At 32.6% G+C, this 26,134-nt stretch overlaps 2 protein-coding genes and 1 long non-coding RNA gene across 7 annotated transcripts; 1 reads left to right on the top strand and 2 right to left on the bottom strand.

Annotated features, from left to right (window-relative positions):
* The first annotated feature begins 407 nt into the window (after window positions 1-407).
* LOC120266965 (KH domain-containing protein At5g56140-like) lies at window positions 408-6,711 on the top strand. The gene is made up of 7 exons (XM_039274629.1): window positions 408-636; window positions 1,254-1,339; window positions 3,744-3,889; window positions 4,952-5,071; window positions 5,158-5,274; window positions 5,978-6,121; window positions 6,200-6,711. The coding sequence occupies exons 1-7, from the start codon at window positions 530-532 to the stop codon at window positions 6,344-6,346; spliced, it is 867 nt and encodes a 288-aa protein (XP_039130563.1). The 5' UTR covers window positions 408-529; the 3' UTR covers window positions 6,347-6,711.
* A 1,344-nt stretch (window positions 6,712-8,055) lies between these two features.
* LOC120267642 (nuclear transcription factor Y subunit C-6-like) lies at window positions 8,056-9,723 on the bottom strand. Of its 5 annotated transcripts, none has more exons than XM_039275317.1 (4): window positions 9,586-9,723; window positions 9,415-9,444; window positions 9,244-9,314; window positions 8,056-8,626 (listed from the first exon to the last, which is right to left on the bottom strand). In XM_039275317.1, exon 4 carries the CDS (start codon window positions 8,614-8,616, stop codon window positions 8,092-8,094), a length of 525 nt encoding a protein of 174 aa, XP_039131251.1. In that variant the 5' UTR covers window positions 8,617-8,626; window positions 9,244-9,314; window positions 9,415-9,444; window positions 9,586-9,723; the 3' UTR covers window positions 8,056-8,091. The 5 variants fall into 5 exon arrangements, with proteins under 5 accessions (XP_039131251.1, XP_039131247.1, XP_039131250.1 ...); XM_039275313.1 differs by having other exon boundaries at window positions 9,407-9,444; XM_039275316.1 differs by having other exon boundaries at window positions 9,532-9,694.
* A 10,177-nt stretch (window positions 9,724-19,900) lies between these two features.
* LOC120266674 lies at window positions 19,901-21,983 on the bottom strand. The gene is made up of 3 exons (XR_005538229.1): window positions 21,972-21,983; window positions 21,743-21,888; window positions 19,901-20,427 (listed from the first exon to the last, which is right to left on the bottom strand). It is a non-coding gene; the product is annotated as an uncharacterized LOC120266674 (long non-coding RNA).
* Between the last annotated feature and the right edge of the window lie 4,151 nt (window positions 21,984-26,134).

Consider the following 26,134-nt stretch of genomic DNA (forward strand, 5'->3'; position numbering starts at 1 on the left):
CCTTTTATGATTATTTTAAATTTAGAGAAATTTAGTTTTTTTTTTAACTTCTAATATTTTTTTTAAAAAAATCTTGATTTGACTTAAATAGTTTACAGATCCAAATTATTAGCGATTTTGCAAATCTTCTAAACCAAATAGATACTCAAAATCAATTAATCTCAAGTTCAAAAAATTAATAACTATATTTAATTTTCTTCCCAATTTAATAAACCCTTAAATTTTTTTTTCATGGTTAATTAATATAAATTTAAACTTTGTTGTTTTGTTTTTTGCATTTGAATCCTTTTAGGGGGTTGCGAGTAATTTTCCTAAATGTAATTTGTAAACTTTGAGGGGGGTAACTAGTAAAAAAAGATCTTTTTTTTTCACTTTAGGTAGTACGTGAGTAGTGAACAGCGCTTCCATCAATATAAGCCCTCCACCGACCCTCGAGCTCGTTCGCCTCCCTCCCTCTCCAGAGCTCCATCATCGGAGCCAGATCTCGCCGGAATCTCAATCGCCGGAGGTGATAGAGGGATAGGCGGCGATGTCTTCAGGGCGGTATATGGCTTACTCGCCCTCCCCTTCGGCTCCACACTCCCCTCACCTCGCCGGCATCCGCTCCGCCTCCTCCGCCCTCACCGACCAGGAGAAGTATCCACTTTACCTATGATACCCTTTTTCCTTTCTGATCCTTTGCTCAGATGTGCTTTGGATGCTTCTTTTGTCTGGAGATCGGCTTGTCATGTCCGATTGTGATTTTGCTTGCTTTCTTAACTTTTTTTGGATATGATATTGATGTTGATGAGGCGATCTTTGGGTTTTGTAGGTTTTTTTTTCTTTGTATGGGTTTTAGGGATTTATGTTGTTTGAGTTCTTTCTTTTCTTTGAGGATTTGAGATTGATGGGGAGCTTGGACCTTTTTTTGTGTTTTGGTGATGAATTTTGCTGTTTCTCTGATTTTCTATGTGGAATTTGGAAGCTGGACTCTGTTGAATTAATTTGTCTTTTTGGTAATGGTTCCATGTATCGTGTTTAGATCTTTGGTAATGCTGATAGTTATGAAGTTTGATTCTTGTGTGTATTAAACACTGGCGCTTATAGATTTGATTTCATGGGTACAAGATCCGCTACTTTGAAGTTTTCCATTGTTCTTCATGAGTTCGGAATAGCGTCTGTTAGTTCTGGATGCTTTTTTGGGAGATGGCATTGTGATCAGTGAAATTTCTTGCTGTGAATTTTTTTTTTTATGTGTTTAATTTGATTTTCAGGTATCTCTCAGAGTTGCTGGGAGAACGCCACAAGCTCAGTCCATTCACCCCTGTGCTTCCACATGCCTATCGATTGTTGAACCAGGGTGAGTGTGAGTTTTACGGACCAACTTTTATTCCAGAAATGTTATGATATTTATGTTTGAAGTCTAAAAGTGTGCACCTTGTGCTTTTGTTGCCTGCAACTGCATCGGGGCTGGACTCTATAGATGCATTTGCGCAGTCTCATTGATTTTCCTTTTGTTTTCCGAAGTTGGGTTAATGATTTTCATGAACCATCCGTGTTTTTTGGTTTTGCATTCAAATGGTCCTTGCATATTACTAACTGTACTGATGGACTGCTGCTGATTAGCAAGTGTGTACACAGTGATGTTTGTGTTTGGTGTGTACAGTTGAATAAATCATAGTTGCCAATTTTGGTGAGATGTAGTGGCGCATGGTGATGGAACACTTAATTTTGAATTAAGATTTGAAAGTCGTATAGGATTCTAACTAATTTGAGGTTATTACCTTGATCTTTGGAGTTTCGAAGAATTCCTTATCTTTCAATTTTATCATGCCACTAGTTAAGAGGTTCAAATATCAATGCAAGCACATAATCTGAATCTAGCTTGAGCATTGTTAGTAAGACTCTCCATATCTCCGGTTTATCATCTTCTTTTCCCTGCAGTTATAAATCTCCTAGACCCTTGTCTCACTAACCATCTCTAGGACATTTCAACCTTACCTTGTTCTGACCTGATGAGCTTAATTTGCTTTCTACACTTTGATTATTTAACTTAATTATCCTCAAAATTGCATCACATGAGCTAATTTGCTAAATAAGATAATTTATTATTATTAATTTTACTGGAATAATGATTCTAGATTATTTATGAATCAACATATCATGTGATGAGTAGAAAATGACAAATTCAGTATAATGGACTGTGTTTGTAACTTTGTATGGTTTAGGTAAAACCCCTTTGTCATGAACCGTCTATGACAATGTTCAACAGATGCATGCCAAACCTCATAATTTTTTCGAGGCTAGAAGTTAGTAGTTAGCAGTTTTAAATACTTGTGAGCTCGCTTGCCTTTTCATTAAAACAAGAATGAACTTATGATATGTTTTGCAGGGACGTTATGCAACAAGGAAACTTTTCCTACTTTACAGATCTGTCATCTGAAGTAACACAGTTTTTCTTCATTAAAAAAAAATATAATAATAATAATAATAATAATAATAATAATAATAATAATAATAATAATAATAATAATAATAATAATAATGTGCTTTTGACATTTGGTCAAGCACCTTCAGAGGTTTCTGTTATACTTATTTGTCCAAACTTATCATTAATAAAACTGCTTGGAGCACCATTTCAAAGCAAAGGAGGATTGATATGACAGTATTGATTAATGATTTGACTATGACAGGAGTACAAAAAAAAGCATGAAAAAGAATTGGAGCAGTATACAACCATTTTAAGATTAGAGAAGCTAGTAAAACATGGATAGAAATCAAATATCTGATCAAACTTAACCTAGGTTTTAGAGGAAGGCTATGTGCATTACCATAGGGGAATTTGTGTGTGACATCAATGTTAAATGAAGGGAATTTAGATGCAGAGAACTGTTAGATTAAGTCCATTGTTTGTATGCTTTGGGGGTTTTATATTTCTCAGTGTTGATGTGAAAGTAGCCAGCACCCTTTTAGATGGTGTTGAATGCAGGTTCAACAGTAACAAATGTCTGATGCATTCTTATTTTATGTTCTATTATCTGAAGAACACCCTATCTTTTCAACCTACTTTCCACCCGAATTCTACAGTGTTCCATCCTCATATTTTTAGATTTTCTACCCAATTCTACATGAAGTCTACCGGCAGGCATTTTAGTATACATAGAGACAAACATTTGGTTTTGAACTTTCAAATTATTGTGTTGGTGGATTTTATATGTGCCTTATTTTTAGCAATGGATTATTCTGCCAAATGTCTATTTCTAAGCCAAATTTTACATGCAGTAAATGGTTTCACTCTAATAATTAACTTTATAGTTTTGAAGCTAGGTTCTATCTTTTCTTTGAATGGTCTCTCTGTCTGGGATATATAAACATTTTATACTTATAAATAAAAAAGCATTTTTGTCAACCTTAGATTCCTTGGTAGTTCACTCCTGAAGGTACTTGACTGTTCTCAGAAGCTCCTTTAGAAGAAACTCTAAACCTGTGTTGATTTCTGAGCTCTGAACTATATAGCACGACAATTTAATTTAAGCAGTACTTATCTCAGCGTCTGTTCTCCTTAATATTCATCTTACTGAGTAATACATAGGCAATTCACAGTGCTTTGTCATTTGGTTCGGATTTGCAATTATGCACTAAAGGAAAACAGTATTACTAACATTTAAATTGACCTGTGTGTCCATTTACTGCTAAGTGCTGACTAATTTTCCCAGAAGTGCTAACAAATGCATCTTATACTTGAAATTGAAATTGTGGAGCAGAAATTTTGCGTGTAACTACGTTGCTGGGGAATGCTTCTCTTTTAGATCAGAGTGGGTTAGAACAAGGTAGCCCACTGAATACTGGAGGATTATTTGCAAATGGAGCAGCGGATTTGAATGGGTGGGCATCAACATTTCAACAAGAAGTACGGATACTAACCATTAACATAACTCCTCTTTGCAAATTTTATTGCTTGTTGAAGAATTGCTAATTTAGCCTCATACCATGCTAACTTTAATTGTCTTGTTGAGTGCTTACATAACATTGACATAGTTCTTATGTTCCATGCTAACAAATAAACTTTCATGTTTTCTTTGCTTTTGGTAATTCCAAGTATCTGATGTTGTGCAGATCATATTCTGTAGTTTTTTCTTTTTTTTCTTTCTTTGGGTGATGATTTCTTGGACCATCTCTTGAATTTTAAATTAGCTAAAGTTTATTCAGATATCTGTAATGAGCATTTACAAAAGAACTTTAGTAGATGATGTGCATTTTACTTATATATCTTCATGTACTAATAGAATAACTCTCTAGTTTAGTGCTTTCAACCTTGACATTTGCTCTTAGATGCCATTGAATTCCTATAATTACCCATCCAAAAATTGCATCTTGTTATTTTACTGATGGACACTTCATCTTATTATTTGCATTTTTATGCTAGATTTCCTGGTCCCTAAAGCAGACTTCTCAGGTTAGAGATTTAATTTTTAATTCTGAAAACTTCTTTTGCCATAGTCCATCTCTTCCAGAATTTCTTCTCTGCTTTGAGAAATTTGAAGACAACAAATAAATGCTTTCTACATCTCTGGAGTTGTTTTAAGGTGTTTTTGTTTCTGAAGTTTTACTGTATATTTACTGTTGGGTTTTCTTCTTTTAACATTTTGCTGTGGGAAAGTAATTGTTTCTGGTTAACATTAGCTTATATTTAGCGAACTTTGTTATATTCTGCGACAACTGTGAGGATGTTTAACATTTGTTGTCATTAAAATATTATCTGTTCTAGATATAATTTTTTACACCATGTTGCCGTTTCAATTTATGAAGTTACAACTTAGAACTTCTTTTCTTATATGCTGATTATTTGTTTTTCAGTCTTTTGGTGAGCTTCCCCTAGCTCTATTATGTTGTGACAAATTGGAGTTCTAAATGTTGTATCTGATATGATATTTTTCTTTGTTACATGATGTGATCTGTTTTATAACAACAGAGGTTGGGGCTTTTACAACAATCAGCAGCACATGGTTGGCTTGGGTCACAAGGTAGTTTGGCTGGCTTAATAGTTAAGAAAACAATCAGAGTGGATATTCCGGTGGACAAATACCCTTCTGTATGGCCCAAGTTTTTTTGTTTTGCATCTTTACCATTTTTTCTTCGTTTGGGTTGAACACTGATTTTCCTCTTCTGTTTCTGCAGTACAACTTCGTTGGGCGTCTTCTCGGTCCCAGGGGAAATTCTCTTAAGCGTGTGGAGGCAAGTACCGATTGCCGTGTCCTGATTAGAGGGTGGGGCAGCATAAAAGATCCAACACGGGTAAAAAAAATGCTCCATAATTATATGATTGCCCATGCCTAGTATGACAGGCTTTATATAGAATTATACTCTCTTTCTTTATGCTGCTGTTTCTTGCTTTTGGCTTATAAGAATTCTATTTTCTGCTTTGGAAACAGTTGTTGGTTGAGTTTGCAGTTTTGATGATATGTACCACAATACACTAGAACGATCTAAGGGGAAAACATGATCAAATTGCCCTAGATTAGTACAATTAATGAACAGAGTTGCCATGGAATCATCTGAATTTGACTTGTTTCTCGCCTGTGAGAGTTTTCAGAGGAATGCCTATTGCATTCCCATTGTGTAGATACTGAACTAATAGTATATGCTACCAGCATTTAAATAGTCTTCGTCTTGCCTTTATTTCTAATTCATATGGTAGATTCCTAAATGGATAAACAAGAAAAACATTGGATAAATTGGGCTATCAGATCATGTATTTGAAGATGCTTCATTCTTGCAAAGTGAGAAGAATGATGGACTTTATAATTGATGGAATTGTGTCACCAAGTTGGCTTTTCTACTTGAAGTTTGCCATATATCAACATATTCATAAGATAGATAATGTAGTTAAATCTATAAAAATATATATATATATATATATATTATATATGCACCCCATAACAAAACAAAGTTGACCTTGTGATTAATTTGCTAGTTCATTAAGTTGTTTCATTTTCAGGAGGAAATGATGCGAGGGAAACCCGGTTATGAACATCTTAATGAGCCGCTTCACATCTTGGTAGAGGCAGAGCTGCCAGTCGAAATTGTTGATGCTCGCCTGGCCCAAGCACGCAATATCCTTGAAGATCTTCTTAAGCCTGTGGTAATGCAAACATGCGTAATTATAATTCAAATATTTTCCAAAACTCATCTCTGTATCTTCCTGTTTTGTTGAATGCAGGATGAATCACAAGACTTTTTCAAGAAGCAGCAGCTGCGAGAGCTGGCCATGCTCAATGGTACATTCCGCGAAGAAGGATCGCACATGTCTGGTTCAGTGTCGCCTTACAATAGCCTCGGTATGAAGAGAGCCAAGACAAGAGGTTAAGTTTAATGAATGGCAAATTCTCCATCCATCGCTTAGGCGATGCCGTTTCAGCAAACGGTACACCAGCGCCAATGCTCGATCTTTTTTACTAAAATAAGTTTGTCTGGAGGTGTGCTTTTTATGCTACTTGGAGGTTTGCAGGAGCTACATAACTTGGTTAGATGGCCATTAATGTGCTTCTAACAAGGTGGAGAACAAGACCAACTCCTCATAATGTTAATAGAATTGTGTTGATGCTTGGAAGTTTGTAAAGAGATGTAGGCTTGGTGGTAATGTAAACTGTGAGACAATATGCTTTCAAAACAAACATTTGCCCCACTGTATTACTTTATTTATGTTTATGGTGATTGATGATATATTCTTTATATCTTGCTGAATTCTCTATATCTAAGAAAGATCAAGAGATTGAGAAACATTAAGTCAAACACATGAACAAACAGACAGAATTGATCTCTTCCTAACAAGATATGCAGTTGTCACAATCCTGATGAACATCAGAGACATACATTCAAGAAACCTAGTTATGACAATTCTAATGAACATCAGAGAAATACATTGAAGATTTTGATGAAAGATATTATATAAATCTCAGTACTACCAGAAATATTGATCTCTTAGCCAATTATAATGTCAGTATGAACATTGACACTATTAATTAATTCAATCATCAGTCATTACATGAGAACAGAACATGGTTCTCTACTAAATTTTTATCAACCACATATACAGATATAAATCCACATAACAAGCATTAGATAATAAGATGTATAAAGGATTCAGTAAATAGGAAGATAGCCTAAACAAAGCAGTGAGAAAGAAATCAAATCAATTTTCAGCAAGAGCAAATAACATTGTCTAATGCAAGAAATAACAATCTCAGTCAATGGAGAATACAAACTAACTAAGCTTTGCCATCAGTTTCCTTTCTGGTATGCAAATTCTGAACTGCATCTTTAGGCCACTCAGAATTCAACATCATTTTTTAACTTCAGGTGATACATACATAACAAATTTAATTCATCATCAAAAGACAGCTTACATTATATTGTGATCCAATAAATTGGGCTTGAACCAACCACTGATGAAAGTATTGAACTAGAGTTCTCAACAAAAGAGATAGACCAACTCTATCTAATCTTTGGCATAATATTACCACAATTCTATTTAATAACATCTACTCCACAAAGCAACACAACAATCCAAAGTTTTTTTTTTTTTTTTAAAAAAAAGAAGCCAACAAAAACTTTAATTTCAACACAACTAAACAAACAGAATTCTCAGCACACAAATCACTTCAAGCATATTTTCTGACACAAAAATAGGCTTGAACTAATTGCCTGAGCAAACCACACACAAACAATTTCAGAGCATTACCACAAAACAAGAAGGATTAAACCATCACCACAGCAAGAATGACATAAACAAAGCAATTCAAAAACAAAAAAATTCCAAAGAGACATGCAAGAAATAAGAAGCACTTGAGCTAAGAAAACATTTTACTACAGAAATAGGAAGCACATAAGCCAAGAAAGCATTTTACTACATAATCATAAAGCACAAAGTTGGATATCCATCCCCAAATTTAACAAGTATTTCCCACTAACCATTCTACACCAATATGGGAACTACTTAATGTCTTCAGCAAACAGGTAACACACCATCCAAAACAAAGTTAAACATCATCTTCATCAACAAGCAGGGGGTTTTCCTTGGCTCATGCACAATGACTCACATCATTGTTATTGCTACTGCTGCACATAATAGTAGGACAGTGGATCACCAGCAGGTGCACCCAGCGCCCGTGGAACGACATCCTCCTTCCCCTCCTCCCTTGGAACAATGTCAACCAAGAAGTCGAATACATCTGTCCTAGTGATTGCAGCAGCAATGTCGTTCTTCTGCAGGGTTCGGCGTTTGTTTTCCTCCGCATGAGCCCATGATCGATGGGTGAGCTCAAGGATGAACATCTCGCAGGCACGTGCAAACACAACAGGAGCCTCAGCTGCGATCATTCGCACATCTTCATCAGCCTTCATGATCTTCTTGATCCTGGCAAGTGGAAGGCTATGGTTCTTGAAGTCAGTAGTTTGTTCGATCTCACGGTACTGGTCAGCCCAGAACATTTGGAGCTGCTGCTGCTGCTGTTGCTGCTGCTGAGCAAACATGTGCTGGTATGCCTGGTAGGGTGCCCCAGCAGCAGCCGGGGTGCCATACTGCACTGGCGCCGCCACACCCATCACTGGAGGTGTCCCATGCCCTTGCTGGTCCATGATCCTCAACCTGCATCAGAAGTAAGTAGAACATACACATCAAAATTCGAGAAATATAATCTGAAATTCTTGCTAAAAAGTTCGATCTTTTACTAAAGGATACACAAGAATTCTGTGCTAAAAATCATCAGAAATACAATCTGATGATCTGGTACTCTGTTACTAAACTCCAATAAATCAAAATTAGAACTTCCTTCATATTTTGTGATTTCTAAAGATGAATCTCAACAATTATATGAAACAGCATAAATACCAAAACCAAGATATCAAAATCTTTTTTTTTTTTTTTCTCATCAAGTGAAAGCAAAGAAGATATTTGTTCTTTTACATGTATTCAATACAAGGGGAAATTAGGGTTTCTTTCCAGAGATCACCGAATATCAATCATCTACAGTTACCGTGAACAAATTAGATCAGAAATCAAAATCAGGGACTTGCTTCTGATAAGAACAGATTGGATCTTACACTTTCCCAAATCATTAGATAAAAAAAGGTTTTATTTTTCACAGATTTCTAACCTTCGCTTTCTCCTACTCCCCCAAAAGAAAAAGAAAAGGTTCACAAAAAGAAACCATACTTCCTTTCCCTTTCAAGAACAAACACAACAGATCTCAACCATGAACTAACCTCAAATATCAGCAAAAAAAAAAGGGATTTTTTTTCTGAAAACCCCAAAGATGCCTTTGCTTCTAACAATCCTGCAAAAAAGAAAACCAAATCAAAACCTAAAAATCCGATCTTTCCTTCTCTTAAAGAAATACAATGAGATGAATCTTCCTGGCCTCCTCACCCTTTCACCTTAAAAGACACACCGCCCTTCGCCTCCTCCTGCAAAACAACAAAGCAAAAAAAGAAAGCCACAGATCAATACAAGAGATTTCACAGTGAAAAAGTTAGGATTTTTCTGGATCTAACAAGAAGCTTCTAGGGTTTGCCCTTGAACACGAGAATCATGTGAGAGAGAGAGACCCGTGCGGTGAAAGATGGAGGCTTTGGGAGTTCGGAGACAGTGAAAAGGACGAAGGTTGTGAACGTTTGGGTCTTATTGAAGGACTTCCAACTTTGAGCATTGTCCCAAAGAACCCTACACTCTCTTATCAACACAATTCTCAATTGGTTATTTTAATGGTAATAATAATTATTATTAACAAAAAAGTCTCCTTATTTGTAATTTATATTTTTGAAAATTTTTATTACTTTAATTATTTCTTGTAATAATTTATTTCTTTTAAAACATTATATGGATTGTATTAAGTTATTAGATAGATATGATGTCATAATTAAAATATATTTTAACTATTTAATTTTAAAATTTCACTTTTGAATTAAAACATATATTTATATATTTAATCCAATATTTTTAGAAACCAAAATCATATTTTTGAAATATTAAAACTTAAAGTATGTAGTGTGGAGACAAAATGCAATAATGTAGGAATAATGATAAATTGAACTTACATTATTTATTTGAGTTTTATTTTTGTTTAAAGTTCTCGTATAATCATAATTAGGGGTTTAATCATAATTAGATCGTGGGTCTTATAAAAAATTATTCTTCCTAAAAATTAAATATGTTATACAACCATAATATAGTAAGACAAACAATGTTATAAAACTATATAATATATAGCAAGACAAATATAGAGCAAAAATAAAATAGTGGAGTCTTTCTCATTCTTATTATTTTCATTCTTTTGGTATATATATATATATATATATATATATATATATATAGTATTTAAATTAGAAACTGAATAAACTTTGGCAAATGAAACGCCAAGAGTAAAGAGGAGTTGAGAGAAACATAATGGACATTTATTTTTAATGTTTCATAACACTCCCCTTGAATGTCCATTATATAGGAATTGCCTCGTTAAAACCTAAATAGAAAAAAAAAACCCAATGGGAAAAAATCCTAGTGAAGGGAAAAGAGTACAACTTTCCTGATATACACTTTATTTACTGCCTCATTAAAATCTTGTTAGGAAAACCCAGTGGGACAAAACCATGACGAAGGAAAAAGAGTACAACACATAATGACTTCCCTTGAAGAGAACATTATTGAAGATCCTTGAGGCGACGCATCCCAATCTTATGGATAAACTTTTCAAAAGTTGATGTGGGTAATGCCTTAGTGAATAGATCTGTAGGATTTTCTCTTGATTGTATTTTTTGAATATGAATATCACCATTTTTCTTAATATCATGTGTGAAAAATAACTTCGGTGATATATGTTTTGTTTAGTCGCCTTTGATGTATCCTCCTTTCAATTGAGCTATACAAGCTGCATTGTCTTCATATAATATTGTAGGACTGTCCTTTTGGGACAACAAACCACAATTTTCTTGAATATGGTGTGTCATTGATCTTAACCAAACATATTCACGACTTGCTTCATGAATTGCAAGTATTTCTGCATGATTTGAAGAAGTAGCAGCTATAGTTGTTTCATAGAATGCCATGATATGGTCGTTCCCCCATGTGTAAACACATAACCAGTTTGTGATCGGGCTTTGTGCGGGTCAGATAAATACCCCGCATTTGCATATCCAACTAATTGTCCTTTTGATTCATGTGTATAAAATAATCTCATATCAATTGTTCCTCGAAGATAACATAGTATATGTTTAATACCATTCCAATGTCTCCGTGTTGGTGCAAAACTATATCTTGATAATAAATTTATAGCAAAATCTATATTTGGCCGAGTATAATTAGCAAGATATATCAAGGCATCAATTGCACTAAGATATGGTACTTCAGTACCAAGTAATTCTTCATTATCTTCCTCAGGTCGAAAAGGGTCTTTATGAATATCAAGGGATCGAACAACCATAGGGCTTGTTAATGGATATGCTTTATCCATATTAAATCGTTGTAAAACCCTTTCTGTATATGTCGATTGGTGGATAAAAACACCACTCTCTAAGTGCTAGAACTGTAGTCCGAGACAAAATTTTGTTCTCCCAAGATCTTTCATTTCAAATTCTTTCTTTAAATAATTACCGGTATTTGGAAGCTCTTCAGGAGTTCCAATTATATTTAAATCATCAACATATACCCCAATTATCACGTATCCCTTTTTGGATTTCTTGATGAACACACATGGGCAAATAGGGTCATTCTTATACCATTCTTTTAACAAATATTCACTAAGGCGATGATACCACATGCGCCTAGATTGTTTCAAACCATACAAAGATATTTGTAATTTAATTGAATACATGTCCCGGGAATTCGAATTGTATGTTTCAGGCATCTTAAGTCCTTTTGGGACTTTCATATATATATTATTATCTAGTTGGCTATATAAGTACATAGTAACAACATTCATTAATTGCATATATAAATTTTCATGTACTGCAAGACTAATTAGATAACGAAACGTGATTGTATCTATTACAGGGGAGTACGTTTCTTTATAGTCAATGCCAGGTCTTTGCGAAAACCCTTGTGCAACAAGCCTTGCTTTATATCTAACAATTTCATTTTTCTCATTTCATTTTTGCACAAATACCCATTTGTAACCAACTGGTTTAACATCTGTAGGTGTTTTAGTTATGGATCCAAAAACTCCACGTTTTGTGAGACAGTTTAATTCTGCATGTATTGCATTTTTTCATTTTGACCAATCATTTCTTTTTCGGCATTGCTCAATAGATTTAGGCTCATAATCCTTATCTTTCAAAAGATCAATTGCCACATTATATGCAAAGATATTGTCAAAAATTGTTTCATTTCTGTCCCATTTTTTCCCATTTGACACATAATTTATGGAAATTTCCTGATTTTCCTCTTCAATTTCAGGATCTCGAACTTCTTCTGGAAGTTTGCTATTATTTATTTCAATTTTTATTTTATCTGCATTTTCTTTATGATATTTTGTTTCTCTTTTCTTTCGAGGATTTTTATCTTTTGAACCAACTGATCTTCCACGCTTCAGGCGTACTTTAGATTCATTTGTTATAAGAGGCCCTTCTGGGACATTAATTCTAATAGGGGCATTTTCCGCAGGTACATGTGATTTTGTTATTCTTTTTGGATCAGAGAATGCATTAGGTAGTTGATTTGCAACTCATTGTAAATCAATTATTCGTCAAACTTCAAGTTCACATTGTTTTGTGCAAGTATCAAAATAATTTAAACTCTGAGCATTCCATGTAATTTCTTTTTTTAACATTTTCATCTTTCCATTTTCTCCCCCTAATGTTGGAAAAACTGTCTCATCAAAATGACAATCAACAAATCTAGCTGTGAAAACATCCCCTGTCAACGGCTCATGATATTTAATAATAGAAAGAGATTCATATCCAATATATATTCCTAATCTCCTCTGAGGTCTCATTTTAATTCTTTGTGGTGGAGCAATTGGGGCATACTCCACACCCAAAAACTCTCAAATGAGATTTATTTGGCTCTTGCACAGAAACCAATTGAAAGGAGGAGAATTTTTAATAACTTGTTGGCCTTATGCACACAAGTGATGCGGCATGTAAAATTGCATGTCCCCAAGCATAGATCAGAAGCTTTGTTTTCATTAATAACGGCCTAGTAATCAACTGGAGTCGCTTAATAAAAGATTCTGCAAAGCCATTTTGTGTATGAACATGAGCAACAGGATGTTCAACTTTTATTCCAATGGACATGCAATAGTCATCAAATGCTTGAGATGTAAATTCCCCAGCATAATCAAGCCTTATTGTTTTAATTGTATGATCAGGGAAATGTGCTCGTAATCAAATAATTTGAGCCAACAACCTCGAAAGCGGCTGGTTTTGAGTTGATAATAGGCAAACATGTGACCATCTCGTTGATGCGTCAATTTAAACCATAAAATATTTAAATGACCCACATTGCAGACGAACTAGTCCACATATATCACCATGAATTCTCTCTAAAAACATAAGAGATTCAGTTCCAATTTTATTTGTGGATGACTTAATAATAAATTTGCCTTGAGAACATGCTGAACATGAAAATTCATTTGATCGAAGAATCTTCAAGTTCTTTAATAGATGTCCATATGAGTTTTCAAGTACTTTTTCGCATCATTATTGATCTAGGATGACCTAAATGATCATGTCATAGAATAAATTCATTTGAGTTAGTAAACTTCTGGTTTACTATAGCATTTGCCTCGATTATTCGAATATATGTATAATAAAGACCAGATGAGAATGCGGGCAGTTTCTCCAATACATGCTTATTATTTGAAGTAACAGCAGTAATGTATAAATATTTAGTATTTCCCATATTTGACGTCTCTATGTGATACCCATTGAGACATATATCTTTAAAACTTAATAAGTTTTGGTGGGACTTTGGAGAATATAGTGCATTAGTTATAATAAATTTTGTTTCTTTAGGAAGCAATATATTTGCTCTTCCGGAGCCTTCAATCAAATTTATACTGCCTGATATTGTATTGACATTGGTTTTACCCATTATTAAATGGGAAAAATATTTTTTGCTTTTAAATATTGAGTGTGTTGTTGGACTATCAACAAGGTATACATCCTCATCTTTGATGTCCAATCTAACCATGGATTTGGTAGTATCCATATATTCTTTAAAAAGTAAATAAGTATTATAATGGGTAAGAATAAGATCAAATATGCATAAATTAATTAAAACAAAATGCATAGGGAAAACAAACAATTATGGTGTCAATTCAGTTGCCACCATTAAACTAAGAATCTTCAAGAAAATCATCAACATCTAAATGTGACGATATACTCACAAGAGGGTTATTGTTGAAGCCATTATTTTGTTATATAAAATTTGCCTCGACATTTTTCTCTTTTATTGATGCTTGATAGAGATCGACAAGGTGCTTTGGTGTACGACAGGTACGCGACTAGTGCCCTTGTACACCACATCAATAACATATATTTTCTGATTTGTTACTTGATCCTTTTTTTGCCTTTAAACTATTTTTTCTTCATAATTTGTCCACTTCTGGTGGTAAGATGCATCTTTATTATCATCATGATTTTTTTGATATTTATTCCAACCACGTCCTCTTCCATGACCACGGCCACAACCACGCCCATGGGTTCGACCACGCCCTCGTTTGGAGTTTTCATATGTCATCGTATTCACTTCAGGGAATGGAGCAGAGCCAGTAGGACGAGATTCATGATTTTTCATTAGAAGTTCATTGTTTTGTTCAGCCACAAGCAAACATGAAATCAAATCAGAATATTATGTAAACCCTTTCTCTCGATATTGCTATTGCAGGAGCATATTCGAGGCATGAAAAGTAGAGAATGTTTTCTCTAGCATATCAGAATCAACAATCCTCTCCCCGCATAATTTCAATTGAGAATAGATTCGGAATATGGCTGAATTATATTCACTTACTGTTTTTAAATCTTGTAATCGTAAATGCAACCATAATGAGTTTTCGGTAAAATTACCATATTCTGGTGGTTATACCTTTCCTCTAAATTTTTCCACAATTCAAATGGATCTTTCACAGTTAAATATTCAATTTTTAAATCCTCGTGCAAATGATGTCGGAGGAAAATCATTGCTTTTGCGAGGTTTTGTAAGGATTCTTGATTACCATCCTTGATGGTTTCTCCAAGTCCATTAGCATTCAAATGTATTTCAGCATCAAGCACCCATGACAAATAATTTTTTCCCGAAATGTCAAGGGCAACAAAATCAAGTTTTGCAAGATTTGACATGACAAAAAAATGTTTCTGTACTTACGTGAAAAGGATTTGCCGAGAAATTGGATTAGTCAGAGCTTGGTTAAAGCTTCATGCTGATAATTTGTTATAAACCTATAATATAGTAAGACAAACAATGTTATAAAACTATATATAGCATTTAAATTAGAAACTGAATAAACTTTGGCAAATGAAACGTCAAGAGTCAAGAGGAGTTGAGAGAAACATAATGGACATTCATTTTTAATGTTTCATAACAAAATATAAATTATACACCTTTATTTACAAAATAATAAAAATCTTTCATTAATTTTTCAACTATCTTCTAAGCTCTCCACTGATAATTTTAAATAAACTTTAAGAAAATTTAACTATCAATATACCAAATATATTCTAGACCATCAATTATTTGACAAAGGTTATAAGCATCTCTCCACAAAAAGAGTTGTTAAAGAGACAAACACATATGCACTAGTCACAGTGGTTTAATGACTTTTTAAAGGTTTACCATGAGGTGGCTTAATACACGGGGCAATGATGGTCTATCACATACGTTCAAAATGATATATTAGGGATCATAATCATATAATGATAAATCTTTCTTATCCCACAACTTTGAGAGATAGAGAATACGACACGTCAAACATGAGACCCAATGGATAATACTGTACAATATTACACATTATTTATATAGTATTTTTACCGTATTGCACAATGTTGTTGTAGTACAGATGGCTGAGAGATTTAACCTTCCGCCTTCCCACTCACGCCTACATGTCTTTTCACCATATTAGGCAGTGTTTGGTAAGATATGGTTGTTTGATAAACATATTTGGTGATGCCAATATATATAATATTGAAAAATTAAGATAAACTTATTTGTAGTATTACCAAATCAATATTATAGAATGTATGAAAAAAATGTTCATATTTGAATATAGGTATTATTTAAGAAATTGTCATCAATTGAGTTAAATTTTCTTAAATTAATCAAGAGTTCATTTATTATTACATACGATTGAGGGCACAATGTTAAGTGGAGCTGTGAACGCCCCTTGATTGGCTCAAATGAATATTTTTTCTTCCTCCATTTCTAATATTAAAAAAAATTATTTAATCAAAGCCAAAAGGTCATACAAGTAATTAAGTGCCAAATGAGAATTCATGGTCTTCAATGCTCCACTTATACCAGACACTTGCCAACTCTTAAACCACTCACCACTTGGTTTGGTCAAGTTAAAACTACACACTTGTTCCTAAGTGATAAAGCCGTGTCATCATCATCAAAACATGGTAATTTCCAAGTAAACAAGCAAGTTGTGATTTTATTTATTTATTTATTTTGATGATAACAAACAGGCTATGACTTTTCTGTCAACCATTATAGAAAGTTTTTGGAATTGAAAACAAGAACAAGGACAAAGAATCAGAGCTCAAACAATGGTTCATGAAATATATAATAATAATAATAATAATAATAATAATAATATGTCTTTATTGGCTCATGTGGAAGTGGATGGGTTTTAAAGTAAGGATTTCTTGTCCCTTTGAATTCAAAGGTTCATTTTTGGGAGAAATTTCCGTTAGTTTTCTTACTTGACTGAGCTATACCCTCAATAAATAAATTTATGCTTTTATTATATTAATATTTTCTTGTAAATAATGATTTTAAAATTTTATTATTAAATCATCCCAGCAATGAGAGAAAAAAATGAAAAAAAAAAATGGAAAAAAACAATCAGTTCTTTAGGGATACCTCACTATAAAATGCGTAAGAGAGCAAAGGTTCGAAATCTTTCTATACTAATTTATTTATTAGTATTGTTCACACAATGTACAATAAGATATAGTACTTTCATAAGCACTATTTACTGATTATGGTGTGAGTCTCCTATAGGAGAAATAATATTTTTTTCCCATTTAAAGTTGCATAACAAGAGAAATTTATCCTTAAAAGGTCATTATGTTATAGTAATAGATGTATTTTTTTTTATCTATATGTTCATATGAAGGTGTGTTATCTTTGTAAATATATATATATATATATATAATAAAATATAATAAAAATAAACATAAATGAGTGAAACATGTTGATTAAGAAAATTCTATGATTTAATGAGAAAGGTAAACTATATATTGTTCTAGTCCCCTTTTCTTTTTGACCCTTCAACTAATTACTAGTGAATAGATTAAAAATTTATGAGATCAAAATCAACAATAATAAAAGATATAAAAAAAGGACTAAATTTTTGTTATCAAATTTAGAAGCAATTAATTCGACAAATTAAACCAAGCTTGGAGAGTTGAAACATTCTAAGTTGTATAGCGAAAAATTACTCATGTACAATCTATTTAGTTTTAATAAAACGCATACTAAAATAAACATTTACTGTTTTATCCTTCCTTCTAAATTCAACTTGACATAAGCTAAATACACCTAGAAAACATGCTATTAAAAAATAAAATACTATTGTTGACTTCGTACTTCCTTCCTCCTTAAAACCCTTTAAAAATTAGGTAAATTGCTTGGTAGTTGCTTAAATATTTCTGTACTTTTATTTAAGTCACTAAATTATATAAAAAAAAATTAATTTAGCCACTTAACTTTATAATCACAAGTAATTAGATTACTAGTTCACATGTTAATAGCAAATTGACGTGTCATGCTAATTGACCATAATTTTAAAGTTTTTTTTTTTGAGGTAGGATGACAAGCACCAATCCTCAGGGACATACACAGGTGGGAGAATTATCACATGTCCTCACTCTCTTAAAACTGAGGAGCACTATCAGGAGAAATTGAACTTGTGTCTCTCCCAAATAAGGGGACCTGAGGTACCTCTAGGCTACATGACTTTTGGTCCATAATTTTAAAGTTAAATAATCCAATTGAATTTTTTTCATAATTTGTTGACTCAAATAGAAGTACATGAATAGTAATATGACTAATAATATAATTTACCTTTAAAAATTTTATGTAATATACATGTAATAACATAATAGAATATAGTAGAGATGGCCTAAACAAACTCAATCAACTAGGGTAGCGTTTGGATTACCGTAATGGAATGAGGGGGAATGAAGTAAGGAAGAGGGGGGAAAGGAATGGGTAGTGAATGGTAGGGCTGTAAATGAGCCGAGCCGAGTATCACCAGGCTCGAGCTCGGCTCGTTTAAGCTCGATTAGCTTATATACAAAAGTATTTTTGTAATTTAATATAGTTTATATAATTATGTATTCTTGTAATTTATATATAAATAATTTAATATTTTATATATAAAAGTTCGTTTAGGCTCGCGAGCCTCACAAGCTAAGTATTTTTGGGTTCAAGCTCGGCTCAGCAACGTAAACGATCAGCTCGAGCTCGGCTCGGCTCGTGAAAAATCGAATCGAATTCGAGCATTGACTGAGCGATCTCGAGTAGTTTAGGAGTAGCTTAGCTCATTTACACACCTAGGGAATGGTAATGAAAAATGTGTTTGGTTGGAGAGATAATTCATTGGGAATGGGAAAAGAAAAAAATGAAGTTGTGGTAAGATTACCTTTTTACCCTTGTATAAAGAAATGATATTTTTTTTATAAGTAATTATTATTTATAAAATAATGAAAACATAAATAATTATTTTATTATTATTAATCAATATTTATTTAGAAATTAATTTCATTTAATTAATTTAAAATAATATTTAATTAAAATAATTATTATTTCTAAAGTAATTAAAACATACATATTTAATTTATTATTATTAATTAATGTTTAATTAGAAATTAATTTCGAATAACTTATAATTACATTCCGTACTTAAATTTTTTTAATTAATTTATAATAAGTAATTATTATTTATAAAATAATGAAAACATAAATAATTATTTTATTATTATTAATTAATATTTAATTAGAAATTAATTTCAAATAATTAATTTCATTCCGTACTTAAAATTTTTTTAATTAATTTCAAATAATATTTAATTCAAATAATTATTATTTGTAAAATAATTATAACATAAATATTTAATTTATTATTAATTAATTTTTAATTATAAATTAATTTCAAATAATTTTTAATTACATTCTGTACTTAAAATTTTTTAATTAATTTCTAATAATATTTATTTTATTATTATTAATTAATTTTTAATTAGAAATTAATTTCAAATAATTATTAATTTTTTATATATGTCTTTTTATATTTTACAAAGGCATAATAGTAATTTTGAAGGGCCAAATATTTCATTACCCCATGAGGGTTAATGGTGACCCCCATAGGGTAATAATGATTACTTCCTAAAAAACACATCCAAAAGAAGACATGAGAATGTGTAAGTAATGGTTTCCCTTTATATAGTAATTAAGATCCAAACACTACTTGTCTTGTGATTAACAATAAGAATTGAAGATCCAACACATCAGTAATACATATAATTAATTTAAGTTATATGTAATGATGTAACCTATCACGCTTCAGCCCCACAAGTCGGGTCCATTGACAGATTAGCCGCACCCAATGGGATTGGACCCACTGGGTGCAAGGCCTCAGATTTGACCTGGTCAGAGTCAACCATAACAGACAGAACAGAAACAACAATATAGGCCACAAATAGAGTCACAAAAATAGAGATAATAAGATATGGACTAAGAGAGTCCAACAGAGTACACAAGTAGTTTACAAGCCAAATAATACAAATAAGATACAAGTCTCTCATACAGAATAAAAATAACACCCAGGTTTCACAACCTCAAGAACAGATGTTTGACAAGTCCACAATTATAGAAGGAGCCCCAGAACAACCCACCGATCCTAAGCTTGATTTTCTCATGTGAAAGAAAAAATTCACAGAGTACATGAGCCACAAGTAGGATCGCAGAAAATAACAGAATAATACAGATATAACAGAATAATTAATAATTCAGACAGAATACAGAAATAATCAGAAATACAGAAAACACGCAGAAAACAGACATGTACATCTCTCTGACTGATAACATAAATCAACAGCACGAAGCTGGATCATCGACTGTGAAGTCGGAACAAAATAGAATATCAACAGCCGGAGCTGGATCTTCGACCGCAGTCGGAACGGTAGCGCTATTACAGAAAACATGTGCACATGGCTAGGACTTACTCCTCCTAGCTGGGTGAGCCAGAAATGGAGATGTACTAAAAATCCGCAGAAATTCAAAATACAGACAACAGAGATGCTGAATAAATAATGTAATAATAAAATAAATAATAAATGAAATTATTAAACAATGCAGTAATTAAAATAATAATTATTGCCAGAAATACGGAATTATACAGTGCAAGAGCCTACTTGGCTCCGAGCTACACTGTCGGGTTCACCAAGTCCCACACACTAAGATTCTCTACCGAATCTAACCCAACAAAACAAGCTAACTTAGATTTGCAAGACTTGGGCTGGGTTTTAACTTACAAATAACAGAAAAAAAACAAGAGGAAGAACAAGCATTAAAATAATAATGATAATATTACAACCACTCACAGAACCCATGATAATAATTAAAACACCAACCAAATAAAAAAGAACAACAAGCACTCTAAGACCAAAATTACCAGGATACCAGGAAAAATTCCAAAATGAAGAGTCAAGTCTAAGATTTCATGCAATTTAAAGAAACACAGAATCACAAAAAAATGCACTAATGCACAGGTTCCAAGAGATATGGCCTTCAAAGAATTTACACAATTCTAATAAAAGGCAAAAACAACCTGCTAATTAGACATCACCTTAAACATGGTTTTAAACCCAACAAAAATAGAACATGCTTTCAGGTTGCTATGCAACTAAAATTCTCCATGAAAGCTATAAAAATAAAAACCAGAACAAAACTTTCCACTAACCCAAGATTCAGAATGAATATATTTAAATCTATATGCATACACAAACATAAAGTAATATTAAAATAAATCAACTAAATTATAATCTTGCTGCATACTCACTAATTCAAATTACAAACATGCAAACCTATAACCAAATATTTAACTCATGAATGTATTGGTAGGAATATACATATTTATACGTATAGATATCCGTACAGAATACATAAATAAATACAAGAATTCACTTAAGATATATGCTTACTCCAAGCCATAACTTAAGATAAAACATAATTCAATAATTCCATAATTCCATATATAACAAATTAAATTTCAGAACATGAAGATGCATATAAATAAACAGAATATAAATCTAAAAAGAATTAATGAAACCATGCTTTGAAGGCTTTAGATTACCAACATCATACAATACACACATGCAGAATCCTAACAACCATATACGAGCATAAATACATAAATATTATCCATACAAAAGCACAAAACACCAGATCAGGCTTTAAGGTTGCAGGTTCACAAGAAGATCAAAAGCTACACTTATGCATACAAAGATAATTAAGACAAGCTAAAGAAATAAAAGGCATGGATCTAACCTCCAACCAAAGAGGAAGCAAGATCCCAGGACTGCAACTATGGTCACCAAGAAAACCTCAAGCTCAGGAGTTGAAGTGCTTCTAAAGGCAAGCACACACACCCACTCTCAGAATTCTAAACCAGCACCAAGCTCTCCTCTTAAAAGCTAAACAAAATACAGGCCAAATAATTAACTCTATCAAGATCCGATTTTTAAGGGTAAAAAGACAAAAGTGAGGGCCCACTCACCAATAATCTCAGTCAAACCCGTCAAAGCTCTCACTCAGCAAACATTACATAACCCGTCATAAACCTACCAATAAAACCACAATTCATTATAGTAATTATAAATAGTTAACAAAGAATACATCTTTTTTGAGAGTACTATATTATTATTATTGAACTAACGTACGTTGGTCAAGTCAAATGCAATATTTCGTGGCAATTTTTTCAAACAGTAGCGATAATCAATTAATAGTTTCTAAGCACAAGTAGTTGTTAATTAGGTGGCTGATGTTGGGAAGACATGAATGAATAGAGTGACACATATTAATGCAGTACTCTCATCTTAAAGAAATCAATGTGAAGTGTCCGAACTTAGCATTGAAAAAGAGAGAAAAATTTTAGGTTTATGTGTGAACAATGTTACCATCAAACTTTGACTCCAAAAAGTGCCTTCAATTTTGCTATGACTTTTGTATCCATATTTCTAATTTTAATTCATTAAGAAATGCTATTTTAAAGAATTTTAGTCAACTATTTTAGATTATCTCTAAATCAAGAATGCAAATTCCATCTCCCTTGTCTTTTATAATCCATTTTATTTATTAAGTTAATTAGCCAAAAGGATTTCTAAAACTTTTAACAATTTAACAAATGGATAGAATTTTTTATTATTTTTTTTTAAAAAATCACATCTGCTAATACGCTTCTCTACTGGTTTCAAACAGCTACAGACAGACACCAGCAAAACCTTAACGATGCTTCTCAGAAAATCAAGCGCTCTCTTGACTTCTTCAGCGCAAGGATCTCTAATTCTTCTGGCGAGACTGACCACTTTGCTACTCAGGAATAGTCGACCCTTCAGCTCTTCTAGTCAGGCCTGAGATGCTAGACGGTGCCTTCGGCCTGATTAGATTTTATCTTATTTTATCACTCAGCATTTAACTTTATTGTTCTTTGTACCTCCTCACTTCTGGTGAGAGTATTTGTATCTTTGTCCTGTTTTCTTCTTCTAAATAAATCAGTAGTTTATCCATTTTTTATAAAAAAAAAAATAATAATAATAAAAAATGTTCAAACTCATATCTCGAAGCATGTTCCTTCACGTTGAAGTTGATGTTACAGTTTCACTAAAGAAATATGTTATTCATTATTAAATATTTTTACGTTATGTAATTGTGTTTAATAGTGTTTACATTGAGCAAACTAAGTTGATTGAGTCACATAATACGTACAAATTAAAAGAATTTAGTTACAAAATAATTGAGCCAGGCTCAAGTTAACAAATGAAAAAGAAAATACAGAACAAGTAGTTTGAAGGAACCAGTAAGTCAAAACCTAACAAACAAACAAATAATCACACATATTAAAAGTTTAAAACAACAATAAATAGTAAGAAAGCAAAACAGCACACAGACTCATTCAATCCAGCTTAGTCAACACGTTTTGTGACCACCATTATATTCAATGCAAAGGATAAGACCTCACACTGTTTCATTAATTTATATTTATACATATATATGTAAGGCACTAAAGGAAGAGGAAAGCAAGAAGAAAGAGAGGAAAAAGAAGATGGAAGTGATGGGAAGTGAGGGAAGTTATGGAGGTGATGCTATGTATTGTTTGATCATAATATGGTTGTCCATCATCTCTTGGATACTATCAACATGCAGTGAAGAACCTGAGGCTTCTCGGAAGCGCCGGAACCGGGCTCTTGAATTCATCGGCGCCACCGGGTTTTAATTCCTCTCGGGCCAACTGTGCTTGTATGCATATATATATATATATATATAATATGCATGTAGAGATCATGCATGGACTTGATCATCATCTCCTCATCTTCAAGTAGGTATAAACTTTAAAGTTTTTAACATAAGTTGTGTATGTATGTAAGTATGAAGATGTGGAGATGAAGATGCATGATCTCTCTTTTGATGTAATAAAAATAAGAGTTTGTGTCCTTGTACTAGTTCGCTTTTAATAAATAAATATATATATATATATATATATATGTGTGTGTGTGTGTGTGTCTCTTGTTCCTTATTATCTTCTATTGTTTGTATTGGAATAACATGTATCTTTTTCTTTATATATGAACTTTATTTTGTAGCTCCTTCTACCTTTTTATTCTTTCTTTTGAGGAACTTGATATGTTCATGGTTCAAAAAGAAAGTGGCTTTAGATTCAATTAGAAACTAACAAGTTTGTTTCTCGGAAGTTTGTTTTAATTTGGAAAGGGTTGTACAAATGGTCTTCATTCTCATGATGATGACTTGATTTTTCTTATTCCTTAACTATGAAGTAATTGATTTCCTTAATTACGAAGTAATTGATTTTTTTAGTTTTTTTTGGCTTTTGTCATGTCAAAACACTAGACTATCATGGCTTTCATTGGAGATAAAAGAAATTACAAGAACCTTCTAAAATCTCATAATTTCATGGGTACAGATAATATCTAGAGTTTTTTTTTAACTTATATTTGAGTATTGTGTCATTTAGTTTTTAAAATTTTAATGTAATTTAATTTAATTTGTCATATATCCATATCCTTCTTATGAATAAAACTGTCTGTTAATATTAATAAATAGAAATTAAGAAATTCATTTGCACTTGACCATTTAAATACAAAGTAAATAAAACAAAACAAAGTAATCCAAACTTAACCTTAATTTCCTTAGAACTTAACACATGCATAAATAAATTCAAATGAGTGAATGAGGGCACTGGATCACTCCAATTATTGCAATGCCAGAGAGAGAATCCAATCAGTAATATTAATATTTAAATAATAATATAAGTTCTATTTATTAAATAAAATAAATAAACCGATCCTAAAAAACACTGTGAAGTGAAACAAATCTTCCGAAAAGAAAAGATAAAAGGGCTATCATATGAGGTCATGTAAACATCATCATTGCCTCCACCGCTACATCCAGGACATTCAATATATATTACTTTAATTTAATAAAAAATAAATTTGGTAATGATCAATATATACAAATTGATAAAAGAAGTGGCTGACGCAAATATGAAGTTCTTTCGCGCAATTGTAATCACATGCCAAATATTCAACAAGGCAATATAAGGGTTGAAGGAAATGTTGAGACTAAGAAGGTGTTTATCTCCCTATTTCGCTCTCAATTCGGCTCTAAGCTTTTAGCATCAGGTTTAACTGGTCCAAACTCTTGATGCTAAAAAAATGTTGATCTCTCTTGCTTAGAGGCCCCCTTTTCCATGGACAAAATTAGAAAAGTTACATTTGAGCTAGGAGTGAACAAGCCATACGACCTCCATAAGTTTCCTACAGCTTTCTTCTAAAATGGCTTGTTCAACACTATAGACTGGGAACTTTAGTGTCAAATCTTTCGTAGGCAGTGTTTATTGTTAGTAGATGCATGCATCTTGGATATTATTGAAATAGCAAAGGAATTAATTTTTATTCTGCAAATGCGAAAACTTCAGGAGATTAAAATTAACATGGATTTTTTTAAGGCTTTCAACACTATAGATTGGGATATTCTGTTTGACTTACCTTATGTAAGAAGATTTGGAAACTGGTGGATAGGATGAATTAGAAATATTCTTTATACCTCTAAAGCCTCCATTCTCATGAACGGTTCCTTGAGTGGGTATATGTTAAATATTGTTGGGTTCTCAAACAAGGAGACCTCTTTTTGCTACTCATCTTTCCATTGGTCGCTGATGTTCTTAATTCTATGCTCTCACATGCCATTACCTTTAGAGTCCTTCATAGTTCATAAACTACACTTAGGTAGGTTTGGGAAAATGTGCCATCTTGAGTATGTAAACGACTTGATCATTTTTATAGCATGTGGAAGCAAAGACCTATGAATCATAAAACTCATTTTATAACTTAATTTCTCAAGCCTTGCTATTAAATTCTAAAAGACCTACATGTCCTTAATAATTAATGACATAGTTGCTATTCCTAGATCCTTCCTCAGCCTACTTGGGTGCCTTGAGTTCTGGTTGACAACCTTGTATGCAAGATTGGGAGAAGCTTATCTATTGGGAGAAGCTTATCTCATTGATTATAACTAGGCTATCCACTTGGAAATTAAACTGTCTTCTAGATAAGAGGCGTGATGAAACACCAACGCCCTCTCTAGGTTAAGGAAACCATAATAGGATTTGACACTAAGGGGCCATTTCATTTGCAGTAATGTAGA

The sequence above is a fragment of the Dioscorea cayenensis genome, chromosome 8, assembly GCF_009730915.1.
Source record: "Dioscorea cayenensis subsp. rotundata cultivar TDr96_F1 chromosome 8, TDr96_F1_v2_PseudoChromosome.rev07_lg8_w22 25.fasta, whole genome shotgun sequence".
Taxonomy (NCBI): domain Eukaryota; kingdom Viridiplantae; phylum Streptophyta; class Magnoliopsida; order Dioscoreales; family Dioscoreaceae; genus Dioscorea; species Dioscorea cayenensis.